Raw genomic sequence first — 19,463 nt, forward strand, 5'->3', positions numbered from 1 at the left:
CAGTGTGATCTAGATCAGCAGGAGGCTGTTTGATCACAACACTATATATAGTTTCCTACCTCTATAAACTCCACCTTCTGAATAATTGATCAGTCAGGAAAAAACAGCCTTTGGCCCATGAACTATACCTGACTTTTAACCTTTAACCTAAGAAAACCTAACCTTTAACCTAAGAAAAACATGTGTTTGAATGTCACAGGATGCCACAGGACAAAGGCAGAACAGATATCACATAACCATATTGAATTATTAGATGTCAAACATTACTTAATGTCACATTATCAGTGTCTTGGCTTAATTCAATCAGCCTTTGGTGACTGAATGTAACACAGAGAGTAACAAGCACAGAGCAATTCAGTCTTGACCTGGTTTCTCAAGTGACCTGGTAAGCTGCTTTTTGGAAAACAGAAAAAACAAAACCCGGTCTCAGACAAATGCTGTAACTGTTATTGTAGGCCTCATCTAAGTTTGAGATTATCAGGTGAGAAGAAATTGTGAGTGTGTTCCTCTTCCCTGCACAAATGTCATATATTGTGTTGGAAATCTGCAAAACAGAAACGCAAATAGCTCTTCATTTTCCTACTGCAAGAGAAAATATGTGTTTCCTTAAAGCAGGCCACATTGTAATAGTTTAATTTAATAAGATCGACTGTGCTGGCAGGTTTCTGTTACTATATGCACACTGTAATGTTAAATACACAGTCCGTCAGTGCAGCTGCATTCGTGTTTCCCTCTGTAGATGCTCAGTGTTTGGACATTTGCTCCCATGAACTGTGTTGATCCTAAATGCATCTTGGAACCTGCATCCAGTGCTGCCTGATCAATATCAGATCAAGTTTGCCCTCATGTAGACGAATTCTGCAAGGCACAGCTTGCCTTTGAAATCAACATCTGCAGGTGGTGGTTTGCAGAAGCTCTTTCAGCCCTTTATGTGCATTTTGAAAGAATCCATCATAAATCAATGCTTTGAAACTTTAAAATGGAGATGCATAATGGTGATAACAGTTAAAAACAAGTTTACTCACACTTACATGACTCACCAGGGTGTCATTACTTTAACCTTAGGATTGCATTATAACAATTTCAACATGTTTATTTAGCTGGTTCATTACTATTTTGCAGCCTTGCACTCTAGTTATCCTTCATCCTACTGACTGGGGTACCTGCAGACCCTGTAGCATATGTTTTGTCATATCTCACAGGTTTTTATTATATATTTAAGTGTTACTGGAGCTTTACTTTCTTTTTCTGAACAGTGACTTCAACCAGCTGCTGACTGAATCTGAGTGAGTTTATAACAATTATGATTAGGAGTGAAACTTATGAAGGCATTTCGGTTAAGGGAGTGTTACATGGTGAAATGTAATTTAAAAATGAATGTAATATGTTTTAGTTTTAGTTTTTTAGTTGATAATTTGCTAATGCCTTACTTAGTATCTTATTTCTATGTTCACTATATTTGGAAAATAGTTGATAAGGACCAAAATAATTCACTAATACTAATAATGTCTGCAGCAGTTATGTTTATTTCCCAGCTGGTTGTCCTTATATGTTATATATGTTGGATATGTTAGGATGAGTGTTAATGAAACTACAGCAGGCAATACCTATCACTTCATTGGGTGTATATAGGTGAATGAGCCTCGGGAAGTCATAAAAACTACTGTGCCACTTTATCTCCCTTCTTCTCCTTCATCTGTCACCATATCTCTGTGAGTGTTAGTGCTCAGGTCGGACTTTGAAACTGAGCCTTGCTCCTTGAATTAACTCTGGAGGGATACCTCTCTCTTTTGTGTGCCTCCCCTCCTCTCCTCTCCCCTCTTCATCCAAGTTCTCGGTGGTGGTCGGTAGGTGGGCACGTGAGAAAGTTAAGCAGCTGTTTGACCGGGGCTCGTCACTGCGTCACGCGCTGTCTCCGCCCTGATTGGCTCGCGCTTGTGCAACCATGCAGTTGTATAAAACTCTGCAGTTTTGAAGGAGTTGGCAGAGAGTCACCTGCAGGGATCGCATCCGTCTCAGTTGGGGGGGAAAAACTCTGCTGAGCGAGAGAGGGGAGGAAAAGAAGGACAAGAAGAAGAGCTTGCATCGTTTTTTTTTTGTTGCGGATTTATTTCGATAAAGTGATTTTTTAATTTATTTTTTTAGAGATGCAGAGTTGCGCCAAGTCGTGGGGGATCTTCCTAGCCAAGTCGGTGAGTCCCGGCGCACCATGCAGGCATCTGAGTGACAAGAGCCGCGTGGTTTGGAAACTTCAGCAGTGCAGGATCCGAAACAGCGGTGCATCTGCATCCCTGTCCCCAGCAGCAGCAGCAGCAGTCCGGGGTCTCCGGACGTCTGCAGCCGCCTCCTCCTCCTCTTCCAGACAGATCGAGAGGATACTGCCCCGGCACGATGACTTCGCGGAGAGGCACATCGGTCCAGGTGAGAGGGAGAAGAGAGAAATGCTGGATGTGCTGGGACTCGAGGTAAGATTCATGCACCAAAACAAAAAATTGTAATACTGTAACTGTAATAATTTGGGCGCTAAAACAGCTCAGGCGTGAGAAAATATTTGTGTAGCATATTTATATCTCATCTAATATTCATATGCATGTTGTGCATGCTTTAATAATAATACTAATAATAGTAATAACCTAATCCTTTTTGTCTTCTCCCCCCTTCAGTCGATCGACCAGTTGATCGAAGACACAGTGCCATCATCCATCCGTATGCAGCGGAGTATGAAAATGGATGATCCAGTGTGTAAGTTTTGCTCTATTACTCTAATAACCTCTTTCTCTATCTCTCTCTTTTTTTCTTTTTACATCCTTCCACTTAAAAAAGCTGCATGATCAACCAAAGATGCAATTGTGCCAACTTCGATATAAAATGGTAAATCAAATCACTACCACTCGTCTTCAGCTCTCTCTCTTTTCTCTTTCTCTTTCTCCCCCCCCCCCCCACATTAAACGGGGCGTCAAATGAAGCCAAGTGAGTGGCTGAAATGTAGGTTGCAACCTCTATTGTTGGTCGCTCTCCGCTGTTAAGTCTTCCTTTGAACATATTTGGAGTTGTTTTTGCGAAACTCGGCGAGCGGCACCAATCTCCTGTTGGGAAGCCTGATGCTCATAGGATGGCAACTGGAGTGTAAAGTTAAAGCCTTGAGCTCCGGTCCCAAGTCCAGTTCAATCTGGTTACAGCGTTCACATTACATCACAGCCGAGGGGCTTCCTAATAAGGTGACTTGGGTATGTTTTTCATGGCATTTGCCTGGATGTTCTTTCCCTCTTTTTTTTTTTTTTTTTCTCTCTCTCTCCCATCCAATGCGTGTATATGTCAGTCCTCCCGAATTGTTTCCCCTATTATTATTATTATTATTATTATTATTATTATTATTATTATTATTATGAGACAGTCTTATCAGAGGTGATTTCCAGCAAACAGCAGAAGAGATTAAGCTGTGACTGAAGTAAAATTGGCTCTAGTAGAAGATATAAAACAGCTGCTTTTTTGTCTAATGTAAGCCCCCCCTTTTTTCAGAGCTGAAAAAAATGAGGATGAATTATGTGTGTAGATTTTCTGCTTTGTTGAACTGCAGGCTATTTTTATGCTTTTTCTATTTTGAGTGAGCAAAGGTGCAACATAGGGGGAACAAAAACCCAATATAATAACATCAGCCTATAATAATGCATGCACAGTCACATGTAAGTGATCAAATTGATGCTTAGTTAACAGCCAACTATTACACTTAGTGAAGTATTTTTACCACTCTTAGCTATGAATCATTAATTTGTGCAGCAGTATGGTCATATTGTCTCATTACCCTGAAAGCAAGTATGATGATATTGAATCATCACCCAACCTTCCAAAATAGGCTTTCTTACATGGTTATCTTTAATGCACAGTGTGCTGAGACACGTTCAGTATGTGATTATGCCCCCTGAATGAATACTAACGTGACCATATTGCAGAGTCTTTATTGACCTTTTTAAAAGCATACATTTGTGTCATTCAGCAGTAATTGTTCACTTGAGAGAGTCGGCTTTATCTTTGGGAAGATCTTGTAGGAAATACACATTCAGGAGGGGATTATTGTCAAGTTAAAGAAGTTATTAATCCTCAGGTGATGTGACTTTTCTGAAATTCACCTAGCCGGATCCGCCTTCCTCTGAGTCTGTCAGGTTTCATAATGCAACAAGCCATGCTGAAGGAACAAACTGGAGGCCGTGCTGGTTTTTCTGCTTGTTCAGCTCTGGAGGGCTTCAGTTTGCAAAGCCAGCAAGGGATTCTCTCTCCCAACAATAGACCTCCTGGATGCTTCTGAATCAGGCTTTTTTTTGCTGCTCTGTAGAACTCTGGGACCATGGGAAAGCAGTCCTCCCTCACTGAAACAAACTCACACGCACACATGCACATGCACATACACAGAGATACAAACAAACATAATACCACGTTTTTTTATTTTTTTTGTACTGAATTTCGCCGATTCACCACCTCCTCCCACCGGACCGTTTTCTTCACCCCCCCTTGCCCCCGTCACAGGAGCTGTAAATATCCACTTGTACACTGGGTATGGGCAAACGGTCCCTCTCCCCACCTTTCTTTTCTGAAAACAGGAGTAGTTGGGACTCTCGGTTTGAGACGGGCGGCATTGTCCATTCCTTGGAGTTGCTAGGCAGCCAGGAAGGCCAGAGGAATCTCAGAGGCTGGTTGTGTTTTGGCCGTGCTCCCTTACAGCAGTGGGGAATGAGGCTAAATAACAGCCGTCGAGAAAGAACCCAACACGGGGGTCGTCCTCCTCCCTGATCGCTTGTGACACGGACAGAAATATAAATATACGTATCTAAATCATTTTAAGACTAATGTGGAGTGCGTGGCAGCTCTAAATGATCGCATGCCTCTCCGATTAGAGTTACAATGCCACTGCAGGTCCTCACATGAGTGACGAGATGCTGCTCATCAGAACTTTTGGCATTTCTTGTTCTGCCATCACTGATTGTTTTATATACCAGTGGGACAGGAATGTCAACTTTTTTAAAAGTGTTGCCGTAACAAGGTTGAAGGGGTCGATAAATTGCATTGTGGTGTATATATTTGTTGTGATTCAGTGCATTTTATGGAAGTTCACATTGAAACAAAAATCATGCAACTTAATTTCTGCCATCAATCAATCCTGTTAATTGATTGTCAACATAGCCCTGATATGTCACTTTCAACTAGTGACATTACAACATTATCTTGTCTCGTGTGTTTGTATTTATATCTATATCAGTCTGTAGCCCAATAAAGTAGAAACTGAAAAGACTAAATCATAATTTTTTTTTTTTTTTTTTAAAAACAACAAACATAACATATTTGTTTTCAATTTATAAGCAATTAGCTGCTCAGTTATACAGGGATTTTGCTACTACAACCTTTCTTGGTAGCTCATGGTGGCTAATGGAAGCTATTGTTAGCAAAGTTTTAGCATTTACCAATAATATTATTAGTAAGTAGTAGTAGTAATCACAAAGTGGCCATTCTTACATCTTTGTTTTGAATATTTTACAGGTGAGAATGAGGTGCTGGAGACTCTGCAGAAGATCGCTTCAGAGAACAAAGTATGGCGGTCCTATATCGGCATGGGCTACTACAGCTGTTCTGTACCACCGCCCATCCAACGTAATCTCCTGGAGAATGCAGGCTGGTGAGTGTCCTCAGCTCACCTTCCTTAGAAGAAACTGTATGGGAATTAGAGGGTGCTGTGAGCTTTTAATGATGTTTATTCATAGGGTTTGGTTACTCATTTGAAGCTTAATTGGAGTGGTGCAGAGTAATGTGCCCTTTATAGGAAGTCTTGTGACTTCAGGTTACCGAATCTTCACTCATGTGAAATCATGTGTGTCTATTCAGCCTTCTGCTGGACAAGATTTTCTTTCACTCAAATCCAAATCAACCATGCTAACTCATGTTGTCTCCAAAATTCTTGTGTTGGGGGAGACCTACAATGCAACCAACTGTCCCGTGTCGGTCCCTTGAATGGCCACCAACTCTGTGCTATTGTCCTCGCGTCCACATTTGCTCTGTTGATTCATTGTGTGTATTTCCCGCCCTCAGGGTGACTCAGTACACCCCCTACCAGCCAGAGGTCTCTCAGGGTCGCTTGGAGTCTCTCCTCAACTACCAGACCATGATCTGTGACATCACTGGCCTGCCTGTGGCCAACGCCTCCCTGCTGGACGAGGGGACGGCTGCTGCTGAGGCCATGCAGCTCTGCCACAGGTATTTGCACACTGACCTATTGTACAAACACAAGCATTAGAGAGCAATCTTTGCTCTCCGGATTGTGTCATCATGAAGAAAAGATAATTGCTCCTACATTTTAGGATGAGTAATGTCTTGCCTACAAGAAGGAACTTTAAATACGTGTGTGTGTGTGTGTGTGTGTGTGTGTATGTGTTGTGTATAGCGACTTTTAGTGGATGCAGCAGGGGAGAAGCTTCAGTTTCTGTGCGGCCAATTATACTAGTGACCAGTAACATTTAGAGTGTGGGTCCCTTTTTTTGTAGATGTAGCAAAACGTCCCTGCAATGCTTGACGTAAAGTGTTAATTGTAATTTTTGGCTTGGTATACTGTGTTTTGTCCACATTTTTCATTCTCACAGCTATTTGTGTTTACTTCTCACAGACAGAACAAAAGAAGAACCTTCTACATTGACCCACGTTGCCACCCTCAGACCATTGCTGTGGTGCAGACCAGAGCCAAGTATGTATTATAATCGCGCGTCAATGTGTGATCTCTCTCTAAATACAAAAGAGGATTTGCTGAAGCAGATTTAAAGCTACCAAAACCTAGTAAATAGTTTTCTCTCATGTACTCTTAGTACTATGTTAGGCCATTATATGTCCATAGATCAAGAACATCTCCCTTTGACTGTTATGTTGCAGCTATATCGGGGTAAAGACATTGCTGAAGCTGCCTCATGAGATGGACTTCAGCGGGAAGGACGTGAGCGGTGTGCTCTTCCAGTATCCAGACACTGATGGCAGGGTGAAAGACTTTACCGCCCTTGTAGACCGCGCACATAAGGGAGGGGTAAGAGAAGTTTGCCCTAAAAAAAAAAAAGTCAAATTGAGACAAAAACTTTGCAAGTTGGTGGTTAAAAATGGCAAGCAACATTAACTTATTTAAATAATGTAAAGAATGTATTTAATGTGATAGTAATACACTGCAAATAGCACACTTATTTTATTATTTTGTTATGATATTATTGAAATGTGATGAGAAAAGTGCAAGTGCTTTCTTCTTTCACTGCAGTTGCTCTTTATTGGTTATATTTTGAATTTGATTCATCACCATCTGAGTGGAAGAGTGTCCATATCTGATATCCAAATTTAATCCTCAAGGTGTCTCAAGGAAGTGATTGCAGGCTCACTTTCATTTATATGCTGAAGACACAGCTGTATATTTTCATTAAATCTTCAAGTCAATCCTCAAAAAACACTACAGATTAGTCAGAGTGAGCAAAGAGGGTTCATTAACTCGATCATACCACAGTTCAGTTTACATTTCTTTCCGTGTCCAGGCCCTGGCTTGCTGTGCCACAGATCTGTTGGCTCTCTGTGTGATGCGCCCCCCTGGAGAATTTGGGGTTGATATTGCGTTGGGAAGTTCCCAAAGGTTTGGGGTTCCTCTCTGCTATGGCGGTCCCCACGCTGCCTTTTTTGCTGTCAAAGACAACCTGGTCCGAATGATGCCTGGCAGAATGGTTGGAGTCACCAGGTAAGACACAGTGCTTAGAATACCCCTGAGAGAAAAATGACAGATCTTTATGCTAAAAAGAGTAAGTCAGAAGTTTCCTTATGGAGCTCAAAAAGTTGTGTTTGCATTTCAGGGACGCAGCTGGTAAGGAAGTATATCGGCTTGCACTGCAGACCAGAGAGCAGCACATCCGCAGAGACAAAGCAACCAGCAACATCTGCACTGCTCAGGTATAACCAGGTTCACACTTCATTCATTTATATGTAGAAATCATGAAATGGGAAAGGTATACTGATTGTGTGTGATCCAAAATATACCCCAAAGGCCTCCATAATGACTTTTTTTCCCCAGCAGAACTTTGCATTATTTTAATTGTGTGTTTTGTGTCATTTAACCTCTGACTAGGCTCTGCTTGCAAACATGGCTGCTATGTACGCTCTGTATCACGGCCCCCAAGGTCTCAAACACATCGCTGAGAGGACGCACAATGCTGCTCTGATCCTCGCTGAAGGTAAATATTTGTTTTGACTTGAAATCGAGCACCATAGATACAGCATAAGGATAAATCCCTGAAAGTAGCCGATTTTAATTTGTAATCAGATCTCCTTGTCTTATTTGGTAGCTGAATGAATGAATGACTGAATAATCATTCACACCTCACTTTGTTTAAGGTCTGAAGAGAGCAGGACACAGACTGCACAGCGAAATGTTCTTCGACACTCTGAAAATCAACTGCAGTGTGGCGGCCAAAGACATCCTGGAGAGAGCTGTGCAGAGGCAGATAAACCTGAGAGTCTACACTGAGGGAGTGGTGAGAATCAGTCACATTCCTGAAATGCACTTCAGTGCTGGTTTAGTGAGCTTTTATTCACAAAAGTATACCTGTTAATCATGTCTGGAATCCAGAACAATTAATAACAAAAGAGGCATAATTAGCAAGCAGCATGTTAGCATTGTGGAGAGTAATTGATCTGAGAACATGAAACCTCATCACTTATTTACAGTATAATGAAACCAACAGAACATTTTGGCCGCTTAGGCACGTAGTCATTCACATTAGATCTTTAAGAACAGGAACGCCCAGTACAGAGACATTATAAGGGAATAAATGATGACAAATCACCAGCTAGTAAAGATTAAAAATAGTTTTGTCAATACATAAAGTTTAACTTGTAAGCCATACTATCTGCCAAATATTATCTTGATTAATCAATAATTAAAAAACAAGAACCAAAGAGACTTGGATGCTCCTCATTTCTCTAACAATCATACAGTTTATAGCATTTCTAGATAGATAAATTACAATCACCCAATTATACATACTGTATCTGTAAAGAAATTACAATACCTGACATTTATTTTATCTTTATAGTATTTTTGTCATGTTGTGTGATTGTTTTGTCTTTTTCATTTCTGCTTTTTGAATAAAACTTTATCTCTGCCTCTCTGTCGACAGCTAGGTATCTCTCTGGATGAGACTGTGACTGAAAGGGACTTAGATGATTTGCTGTGGGTCTTTGGATGTGAATCCTCAGCTGTAAGTTGATGGCTACATTTACTTTTAGCCCTCAGTTCATTCATTATGTCTCACATCGTTCTCCTTCATTATTCTATTCATTTTTCTAAAGTGTCATCATTTCAAGTTTTAAATTTCAGTTATTTCTTGATTTTGAGGTTGCTCAGTGTTTCTAAATGCTATTCTTTGGGTTGAAAGTAGAGCACCACCTGCTTTAATTTCAAATTATACATTTTCAGGAGCTGATCGCTGAAAAGATGGGCGAGCGGGTGAAAGGGATCATGGGAAGTCCATTCAAGAGGACCACCAAGTACCTCACACACCAGGTCTTCAACAGGTTGGTAGTTCTCATTTAAAGTTTTTTTTCTCTCCCTAGTATGGTGTTGATTTAAAAAAAACAACTAACAACCAACCCAAATATCCTCCTCTAACTGAAACTCCTCAAAGTGCTCAATTTATCTACTATGTTAGAAAAACATGTTGTCTTGATACACCATGTTTTAAGCAATTTAACTCATGCACCAGTTTTAGCAGCCAGCAGAGAGACATATTATCTTTATTAGTGCCACAATTGCAGTCTGATATCAGGACCGCTTATGTCTACGTCCTCACTTTGTCCTCGGACATTATCATTGAGATATACTTGGAAAGATGCATTGTCAGCATTTCTACTAATACAATTAATAAACATGCCAACGGTAACACACCAGATAAGTTTTATTAGAGCATTGTAAAGTTGAATCAAACACACTTCTTTGCTTATCTTTGTCTGCAGCTACCACTCTGAGACCAACATTGTGCGATACATGAAGCGTCTGGAGAACAAGGACATCTCCCTGGTGCACAGCATGATTCCACTGGTTAGTCCTACCTGAAGTCAAAAAGCATGTTGAGACAGCTAAACTTCCTATCACACCCAAATGGAGTAAATTTGGTGGTAAAATGTTGTTTTCTTCTTCAGGGCTCCTGCACCATGAAGCTAAATAGTTCTTCAGAGCTCATGGTGAGTCATTCAATAGATCTGACCCAAACTCAGATCTTTATAACAAATACAGACAGACATCTTAACTTCTTGCATGAAGTAGATTTGTAAAGTTGAGTTTTCTCTGCCCTCCCTTCTTCAGCCCATCACCTGGAGGGAGTTTGCTAACATCCACCCGTTCGTGCCCCTGGATCAGGCGGAGGGCTACCAGAAGCTCTTCAGACAGCTGGAGAAGGATCTATGTGAGGTGACGGGCTATGACAAGATCTCCTTCCAGCCAAACAGGTAAAACACAGAAAGCACAGAAGTTGCATGTACGAGTCCAAGCATCTAAATTCTGCCACACATCATGAAATGGTGTCACAGAAGTAAAGTCATGCTTAACTGTTAATTTCCCCTTTCACAAGCTGTTCCAAAGTAGCCTTGAAGCTGCAAAAAGTCACTATTAGACATTTAAGGCTTTAAATAATTGTCTAATTTTTAATCTCATGTGATTATCATTAATAATAAAGGCTTTCTATTCTGTTCTATTGGACATATTAAAAGGATTAGACTGGTATTGGAGCTGTGCTAGCTTTAAAAATCATCCAAATAATGGTGATACATGTAATTATTAATGATGCATTATTTACAAATGTATCACCATTCATTGGTCATTATGTATATTCTTGAGTAAGTAACAGAAGTAAAAGGTAGAAACAGGGAATCAAGGCCTTAGTTTAAGTATGAAACTAGCCATGCATTTAACTTCTGAGTCCAGGACTTTGTAGTTGGTTTTAGACTTTAGTCAGTATCCTTTAGTCAAGCAACTACATGATTTCAGTTTCCAATTGATAAAACACACACTCACCTCAGCCGTCTATCACCACTTATCAGCAGCTGAGGGTTTATGAATATCACACCATGCTACGTTGGCCCAGAGAGTTATCGTACAGGAAGCTTTTCCTCCCATCTTTCGCTCCCCTTTTGGTAATGTCTAAACACTGGTCTTTGAACTGTGCTGAGCTAATGATGCATGTGTGTGCGTGTGGTACATGACCATGGCGTATTTGCCTTGTCTTCCAGTGGCGCTCAGGGAGAATACGCTGGCCTGGCAGCCATTAAAGCCTACCTGAACTCAAAGGGAGAGAACGCCAGGAGTGTAAGTGTGCTGTTGTTGAGAGGGGAAAAAAATCTCATTCTGAAGTCAGTGTGGATTAATGTCATGTAGAAGTTAATAAGACTTAATGACACTTATATGCTTTCATCTGATCCTGTTAACCTACCCAAGCTGGTAACACTTTGTTTGAACTCCCCCTATTTAGCATTTATAAGCAGCATGTAAACAGTAAAACATGGTTCATAACACATTACACTGTATTTTTAAGCAGATATAAACATGAACCTGAAAATATTCGCATTTGAAAAGCTACAATCAGAATTTGGGCAAAAATAATGACTCAAAGTAATTCATAGATAGGCGATTATTTTTCTGTCACTCAACTAATCGTTGCAGGTTTAAAAATGTCCTCATATCCGCTTATAATAAATGACTAAATGTCTTTATATTTCTTACACATGCCTAATTGTTACCTTCAAGGATAACTGAGTGAATAAGCTGCTTTCTCCAAAGCTTTATTCACTTAGCCTCAGCAATGTTAGAGGAAATATGATTAAAGCTCTGATTATCTGCATTACAATCTGCATAAAGAGAAGATTAAGAGCCACAGCATGAGGATATATGAAGCCTCAGCTGCCTCACCTCTTTTTGCATTCTTTTACAAACCCCAATTGAAAATGAAACTTTAAGGCTTTCAAATAGATTAAAGTGACTAAAAGTGATAAGATGTACATTTGTGTTACTCTTAGTCCTGATAGTTATATGGGGCTCACATATGGATGATTTATTACCATTAGTTTGTCATTAGGCTTACATAAGCCATAGAGTCAACCTGAGTCCCTACTACAATGGTCAGGATTATTGTTCAGATTAACATGTTTCAGGCATCCTGGTTAGAAATGTCTTCAGTATCTTTGACTTGCTGATTGTCAGTAGCTCAAGGGCGAAACAAGATAAGAGGCTGCTGCAGATTAAAGACTGGCTGACTCAAGTATTTTTTCCTGGACTATAATTTGGCCTTTGTTTTTTAATGGCTCTCTCATAAGCACATCTTAGATAGTGGCCTGATCCCTTGAAACAGTCGAAGTCCAAACTGACAACAGTTTGAGCAAACAAAGGGGCTGAAAGCGCTCTGATCCCACCATAGGTTACCTGCTTCCAAGATTCCATATTTGGAGGTTTTAAGACACTGCCGAACCCGTCACACAAGTGACTTGCTGTTGTCAGTGTTTTCCCAGTCAGTCATTTGTCAGTGTTGCCCAACTCACAGGGCTAAGTGCCCCAGTTTCCTTGTGTGACTAAGTTGCAAAATGTCAGAAGTGTCCCTAATAAGGGATAAAATCAATTAGTGACCTGCAGGCAGGTTATACATTAGTGGCAATCGTGATCAAAATTCAGCCTCAAAGAGTTGCAGCATTTCCACACACTGACTAAGCACATACAGTATATTAACATATATTTATACAGAGCTATGATTTTTATTTTTATATTTTTAAAATAGCAGATTATGTGGTATTAACTACTGTGGTAAATGTTCCTATAGACTCAGGTTTATAATGTCTTTAGATGACTTTCCTTACATGCTCTTTTTAAACAATGCAGGATTGTTGGGGTTTCAAAATTCCTCAGGAAAAGTAATAAATAAAATATTGTGTTGCTTTCATCCTCAATTAGGCTTTTCTTTCTCTTTATAAATGCTGTTGTTCCTAAATGACCAGAAGTTCTTATCATAGCCTTAATGGAAGTATTTCTTTTCATGCGACTACATAATAGAATTAAAGTATCAGTATCACTTCTTGATAGTCTAGTTAACTGGTGTCCTGTGCATGTCTGTCCTGCTACATTCATATTTATCTCTACTGCAGGTCTGTTTGATCCCCAAGTCGGCCCACGGCACCAACCCAGCCAGCGCTCAGATGGCCGGCATGAAGGTGCAGGTGGTGGAGGTGGACAAAGATGGCAACATTGACATGGCACACCTCAAGGCCCTGGTAAGATTTAGGACAAGAGTTTACAGCAGGGATATACAGTATAGAAGAAATGACTTCTCTGGCAGATAAAGCAATGAGGGTCACCTGTCACATTTGCTAGTAACTGTTTAAAAGGAGTAAATGTATTACCTCTAATAGGATCAGTGTGTATGATTTATCGGCATCTTTTGGAAATGACCTGGCAGAAATTGAATGATATTTTTTTTTCTTTTGTGGGTTAGGGTTAGGTCTTTAATTAGTGTATCATCACATGAAAACAAGAAACGTAGCCCAGCCTTTCATGTTTTTTGCAAGTTTTGTGGCCACCGTACTCTCTCCTACATGCTTAGAAGTGTAGGTTGAAAAGAGGGGTATTCATTTGGTTGCAATCTGCAGCCTCACTGCTGCCACTAAATCCTACACTGGTCCTTTAAGTTTGATACGAGTTGTTGATTTGCTGATATCCAAAAGAGCGGTACAGTTTGAATTTGTCACTGATAAGGAATAAAAAACTTTAGGAAATGTCAAACTATATTTATTTTATTATAATATTCTTTGAAGGTTCTTGTAGGCCTTTTGATCATGAAAATTAAGAAGCTCATGAAAGGAAAAATCAACGACCGTTAGGTATAGATTAGAAGTTACAGGTCAAACTATTTATTATATTATTTAACTTCTAATAATTATGTTGCCCTTTCTTACAGGTGGACAAACATAAGGCGAATCTTGCAGCCATGATGATCACCTACCCCTCCACCTTTGGCGTGTTTGAGGAGCAAATCAGAGATGTGTGCCAACTTATTCACGAGAATGGCGGCCAGGTGTACCTGGACGGTGCCAATATGAACGCTCAGGTGAGCGCAACATGACATGACGACTAAGCATTTCTGCTTAGTCGTCATGTCGAAAAGAGACGAAAAGAGACTTAAAACGCAGTTCATGGCAAATAAAAATTTAATAACTTGTGAAACTTAAGGCTATTAGGATAAAGGTTTATGGGTGTTGGTAATCAGGCTGTAAATAGATAACCTTTGATCTTCGTAGTATGCATATTATCTTTTCACGCCAACACTCCCTCCACCAATCCCTGACAGACTTAAAGGCCCTGCCCCATCTGACCTTTAACATGCAAACTTCTTCTATTTTAAAAGTAGCAGCCATTCACAGGACTCTCAAATAGACCAAATTACGATCAATAATCAAGAAGCAACCTCAATATTGTGCCATTTTTACGTCTCAAATGTCAAGAAAAATGCAACGCTGCAGTGTTATCAGATTTTAACTGAAGAGTTTATGGACATTTATCACCTGTACTATACTTTGTGTTTTCATTCAAAATTTGACATACATAAATTACATTTTGTAATAATAGCAATGGATCAAATGACAGTGTGTTATGTCAGAGGCCTTACTCATTGTGATGAACCTACACAGAATAATCAGCGTCACTGCAGCTGCTCTCAGCTTTGTAGCGAGCTTCATCTCATGTTTTTCTGTCCGGCTGCACCTTTACTGTTTTGGTTCACTCACCACTCTCGGAGAGATGTTGTGGCTTCAGCAGGCAGCTGTTCTCTCTCAAAAAAAAAGCTCTAAAAGCCACTGTGCACTACCTGCTCAGCACCAAACAGCGGACAGGCACATTTGGCAACTTGCTGGCGAGCATAGCGGAGCCTTCAGAAGCTTATTTGATTGATACAGAGCTAAAGGAGAGTGAATATTAGACTTACATTCATGAGGTGGACAGAAACATTACCAAATTAATGATAATGTTGCTTCATAACTGCTGGATGCATAAATAAGCAGCTCACACGTTCAACATGTCAATTTAAAGAGGTGTTAGTGTAGACACTGCCCCCAAGTGGCCAAAAAAAATCAGTTAATGCAGGTTTAATAGAGCTAAACTTCCTTATACACTAAGCAATATCCCCCATCTGTCTTCAGTTAAATCAATAAAACAATTATTTACTTACTCTACACTGTAGACAAGCATTAGCCACACAACTGCAAATTTGAATTGAGACTAGTTTCTGTGTTATTTTTCAGTTTTACTTTCCTATTCAGTAATCCAAGTTATAAATGGGGAAAAGTGGTAAATATTCCAGGTGAATTTAGCCATATGGGAGTGTTCATTTTTCTTCTGCTTGCTGTCCTCTAGGTGGGTTTGTGTCGTCCTGGGGATTACGGCTCTGACGTGTCTCATCTCAACCTGCACAAGACATTCTGTATCCCTCATGGTGGAGGAGGACCCGGCATGGGACCGATCGGAGTGTAAGTCAGAGTATAGACTATAAAATCAGTGCCTCTAAACATTTACATCAGTTGTTTTGGATTTAAGCTCAGGTGCTAAATGTCCTGTAATCCTTAAAATTAAATAATGTCTCCAGGATTAGTTGAACTAGTTTAATTTGAGTATGTTCTCATGACATTAATCTGCTCTCACATCAGGAAAGCCCACCTTGCGCCCTTCCTGCCAAGCCACCCGGTGGTTGCCATGCAGTCCAACACCAGCAGCTCACTCGGCACCATCAGCGCCGCCCCCTGGGGCTCCAGTGCCATCCTGCCAATCTCCTGGGCTTACATCAAGGTCAGCACAGATCAACAGCCATACTCATATTTTGTTATTTTGACAAGACGGGACTGCACACTTTTGCAAAAGCACACGGACAGTGTAATGTGGAAAAACATTTCTCTAGACTTAATGAGTCAAAGGCAACTGGACTTAATGTTTTGACATGGTGGGACATTTTCCTCCTAAAGTCACCTTTGCCCATTGTGAATTTCATGTCAGTGTCACATGAGGTAATGTGTGAATTTTTGTGAAACCGCTTGTGAGGGAACGTGAGAGTGGCCTTGTAAGCAGCTAGTAAGTGTTTTATCTTCTGTTTCTCACAGAGGATTTGTATCTGAGGGATACTAAGTGCACATTTTGGACAAGTGTAAAAAAAAAATGCACCGTCTGGTTTTCATGTTTCTTTACTACTAGTCTTCAACACTAAAAGTAACAATCCAGTGGCAATCAAATATTTTTTTACATATTTTCTTGATAACTGAAAAAGTTCAAGAAGTGACCTCAATGGTATTGTCTGTATCCAAACAAGGATTTTAAAACATTCATTCACTTTATAGTGATACACATTTTTGAAAGGCATAAATAATCTTAATTTCCATTAATATACTACACTCATCTGTCAGTTTTGAAAGCCCAAATTTTGATTTAAACTTACTTTGTTGTGTAGAAATTGCTGCTTCACATCACTCCTGTGTTTTTGGTCTTTAGATGATGGGATCGAAGGGACTGTATCACGCTACAGAGGTGGCCATCCTCAATGCTAACTACATGGCCAAGAGGCTGGAAGATCACTACAAGGTCCTCTTCAGGGGCAGGAAAGGTGAGACACGAACATAATTTCTATCAGTGTATGTTAATGTATTGACACATATCTTGGGATGATGTCTGCAATCAATTTGCAAAGACTTAATGCTTCTAATCAGCTTATGTCAAATTTTAAATCTTGTACCTCATGTTATTGTTTGTCTGAACAGGTTTTGTTGCCCACGAGTTCATTCTGGACGTGAGGCCATTCAAGAAGACGGCAAATATTGAGGCTGTGGATGTGGCCAAGAGGCTGCAAGATTACGGTGGGCCGAACATTCGCATTTCTGCATAGCTGTAGTACAAATTATACTTTGTGTTCAGTAGAATTGACTGATTTATTTTAACTGAAAATAAAACACTGAAAATATGATTTGTATCTGTTTTCCAGGTTTCCACGCACCCACGATGTCGTGGCCCGTGGCTGGAACACTTATGATTGAGCCCACAGAGTCAGAGGATAAAGCTGAGATGGACCGATTCTGCGACGCCCTACTTGGTATCCGACAGGAGATCGCAGACATCGAGGCAGGACGGATGGACTCCCGCGTTAACCCGCTGAAGGTACGCTACTGGCTGTATTTGTCCATGTTTGCAACACATCATTTTTATCTCATACAAAGACTGGCATAAAGCTGTGAAGTACATCCTGACGTGTGTGTTGGTGTCTGCAGATGGCCCCTCACTCTCTGGCCTGCATCTCCTCGTCCACCTGGGACAGACCCTACTCCAGAGAGCATGCAGCTTTCCCCCTGGTGAGTGTACTCATCACTCTGACTTCAACATTACACTCTAACTGTTACATTGTGCTGATGGTGCATTAAAGAAATGTGTTGTCTGTATTGCCCTCTAGTGGCTTTAAGCACCAATTGCAACAACATTAAACATTTTTAATGCTGTTACACACAACCTGAGGGGACAAAAAGCACTACTTTTAGATCTCCCCACACTATTAATTTCACTTTTTACTGAAATTTTTTTTTTAAAAAAGTATCAAATTTAAGTTATTTTCCCAAAACATAGTCATTTTTAGCTAACATTACTCTAACTGGAGTAATTCTGTGTCAGGCTTTGGCTACACAAGTGTTAGTTTTCGATGTTTCTGTTGACAAGAAATTATTCAGTAGCAATTTTGGTGATTACACCACTGAAAAATATTTAAACTCAGCAAAACTAGAACAGTTCTACTATATTGTAATTCAGCTTAAGACTCATTCAGCAATTAAGAGATCACTTCTTTCACAGCATACTTTAAATTATAGTCTTTCCGAACACTTGATGAGTTTTACTGAACCCTGTTTTTAAACCCTTACACTAAAACACTGCTTGCATTTCATCATTTAGTCCATGTGACTGCTTTGTTCTCACATTTCCCCCCCCTCCACTCGTCTTTACAGCCCTTCATCAGGCCTGAGACCAAATTCTGGCCGACCATCTCCAGGATTGATGACATCTATGGAGACCAGCACCTCGTGTGCACCTGCCCGCCCATGGAGGTCTACGAGTCTCCGTATGAGGAGAGAGCCTCCTCATAGACGCTCTCTGTGGCCCAGTCCCAATGTCCGGCCTAAGCTTTAAGCGGCGAACCCTCACTGACTTTAAAAAACACCCGTCTGGCTCAAAGAAAATGTTAACTCTGCTGTGAAATCACGTTAGCTTGAGCAGAAGAATTTCTGTTGCGAGTAAAGTTTAAGTTTTTCAGATGCACTCTAATAAAATCCAGTGATTGTTTCTCACTTTCCTGATATGATAGCAATTTCAGATTTCCTTGGTCATCCATGTTTTAACGCTAGTGCCCTGTGAACTGTGGTTAATCTCCTGAAGCACTGCTGAAAGTGTGTCTAAACTTAAAAGGATCTTCAAGCACTTGCTGATTTCACAGGACAGCCCTGATCGAGCCCTCGCTGCCTCATATAAACAGATGAGTCTTTGAGGTGGACATTGGGAACGTGCCTCTGTTTGATCAAACCCTTTTCTCCAGGGTTTTTTTTCCTACTCGAACTCTTCCAATGGACCAAAGGTGCAACTTTTGCTTTTCCAATGTCGCAAAATAAGTGCACCCTTCGACACCAAGGCTGCTCCGTAACACAACTCTGAAACACTGTATTTTGAGCTGAGCACAGCTTTTTTTTTTTTTGACTTCCAACATCTATAAAAAAATACCCTTGGTGCCTCTATTCTGTTTTGTATAATAGCTGCCATTTGTTTCTCGAATACCTGACAAACATAGCAGTTAGTCTTCTAGTAGGCTTTTGTTAATATGCATCCATTGTATGAAAATGTTTTAATGTGTTGTGACATTTGTTGACTACATAGATAAGTCTTAATGTTAATTTTAAATGAAATATTTTCTAATCTAAAAATGTTGTCTGTAGAAAAAAAAATGTATTAAACATTTGTCTTTAAGTTGAGTTCATGTCATCTATCAATGTTAATGTTTGGGATTTTTAAGTTTTCATATTCAGGTAACACTGCCACCCAGTGGTGATTAGTCACTTTTCATTGTTTGATTCCCTTTTCTTCTAAATTTACATCTTTCCTTTCTAATGGCTTGAGCTGAAACAAGTCGTCTACAAAACTTTACTATTTGGATTGTAAATTTGTTTTTTAAAGCAAAAGTATTCAACATTTCCCAGATGGATAATTTGCTGGTTTGGGATTTTAACACAATAAGCGGTTTTGTCATTTAGGCTTCAGGAAATTTTGATTGACACTTTTCAGTGGCTTTTTTTTTCTAAATGCGGTTGCAGCTCTGCTTCAAAAGGCATAAAGTAGAGCTGCAAGAAACTTCATTATGAATGAA

General features: G+C 40.1%; 1 protein-coding gene across 1 annotated transcript; it reads left to right on the forward strand.

Annotated features, from left to right (window-relative positions):
• Window positions 1-1,985: 1,985 nt before the first annotated feature.
• gldc (glycine dehydrogenase (decarboxylating)) lies at window positions 1,986-19,060 on the forward strand. Its single transcript, XM_053326073.1, has 25 exons — window positions 1,986-2,465; window positions 2,664-2,742; window positions 5,530-5,665; window positions 6,076-6,240; window positions 6,647-6,724; window positions 6,907-7,054; window positions 7,545-7,741; window positions 7,854-7,950; window positions 8,126-8,231; window positions 8,392-8,531; window positions 9,177-9,257; window positions 9,476-9,573; window positions 10,012-10,096; window positions 10,198-10,239; window positions 10,361-10,503; window positions 11,284-11,359; window positions 13,183-13,308; window positions 13,992-14,141; window positions 15,443-15,555; window positions 15,733-15,871; window positions 16,565-16,676; window positions 16,831-16,926; window positions 17,052-17,224; window positions 17,335-17,415; window positions 18,058-19,060. The coding sequence occupies exons 1-25, from the start codon at window positions 2,148-2,150 to the stop codon at window positions 18,193-18,195; spliced, it is 3,117 nt and encodes a 1,038-aa protein (XP_053182048.1). The 5' UTR covers window positions 1,986-2,147; the 3' UTR covers window positions 18,196-19,060.
• Window positions 19,061-19,463: the final 403 nt, after the last annotated feature.

Source organism: Scomber japonicus, chromosome 9 (assembly GCF_027409825.1).
Source record: "Scomber japonicus isolate fScoJap1 chromosome 9, fScoJap1.pri, whole genome shotgun sequence".
Classification (NCBI taxonomy): Eukaryota; Metazoa; Chordata; class Actinopteri; order Scombriformes; family Scombridae; genus Scomber; species Scomber japonicus.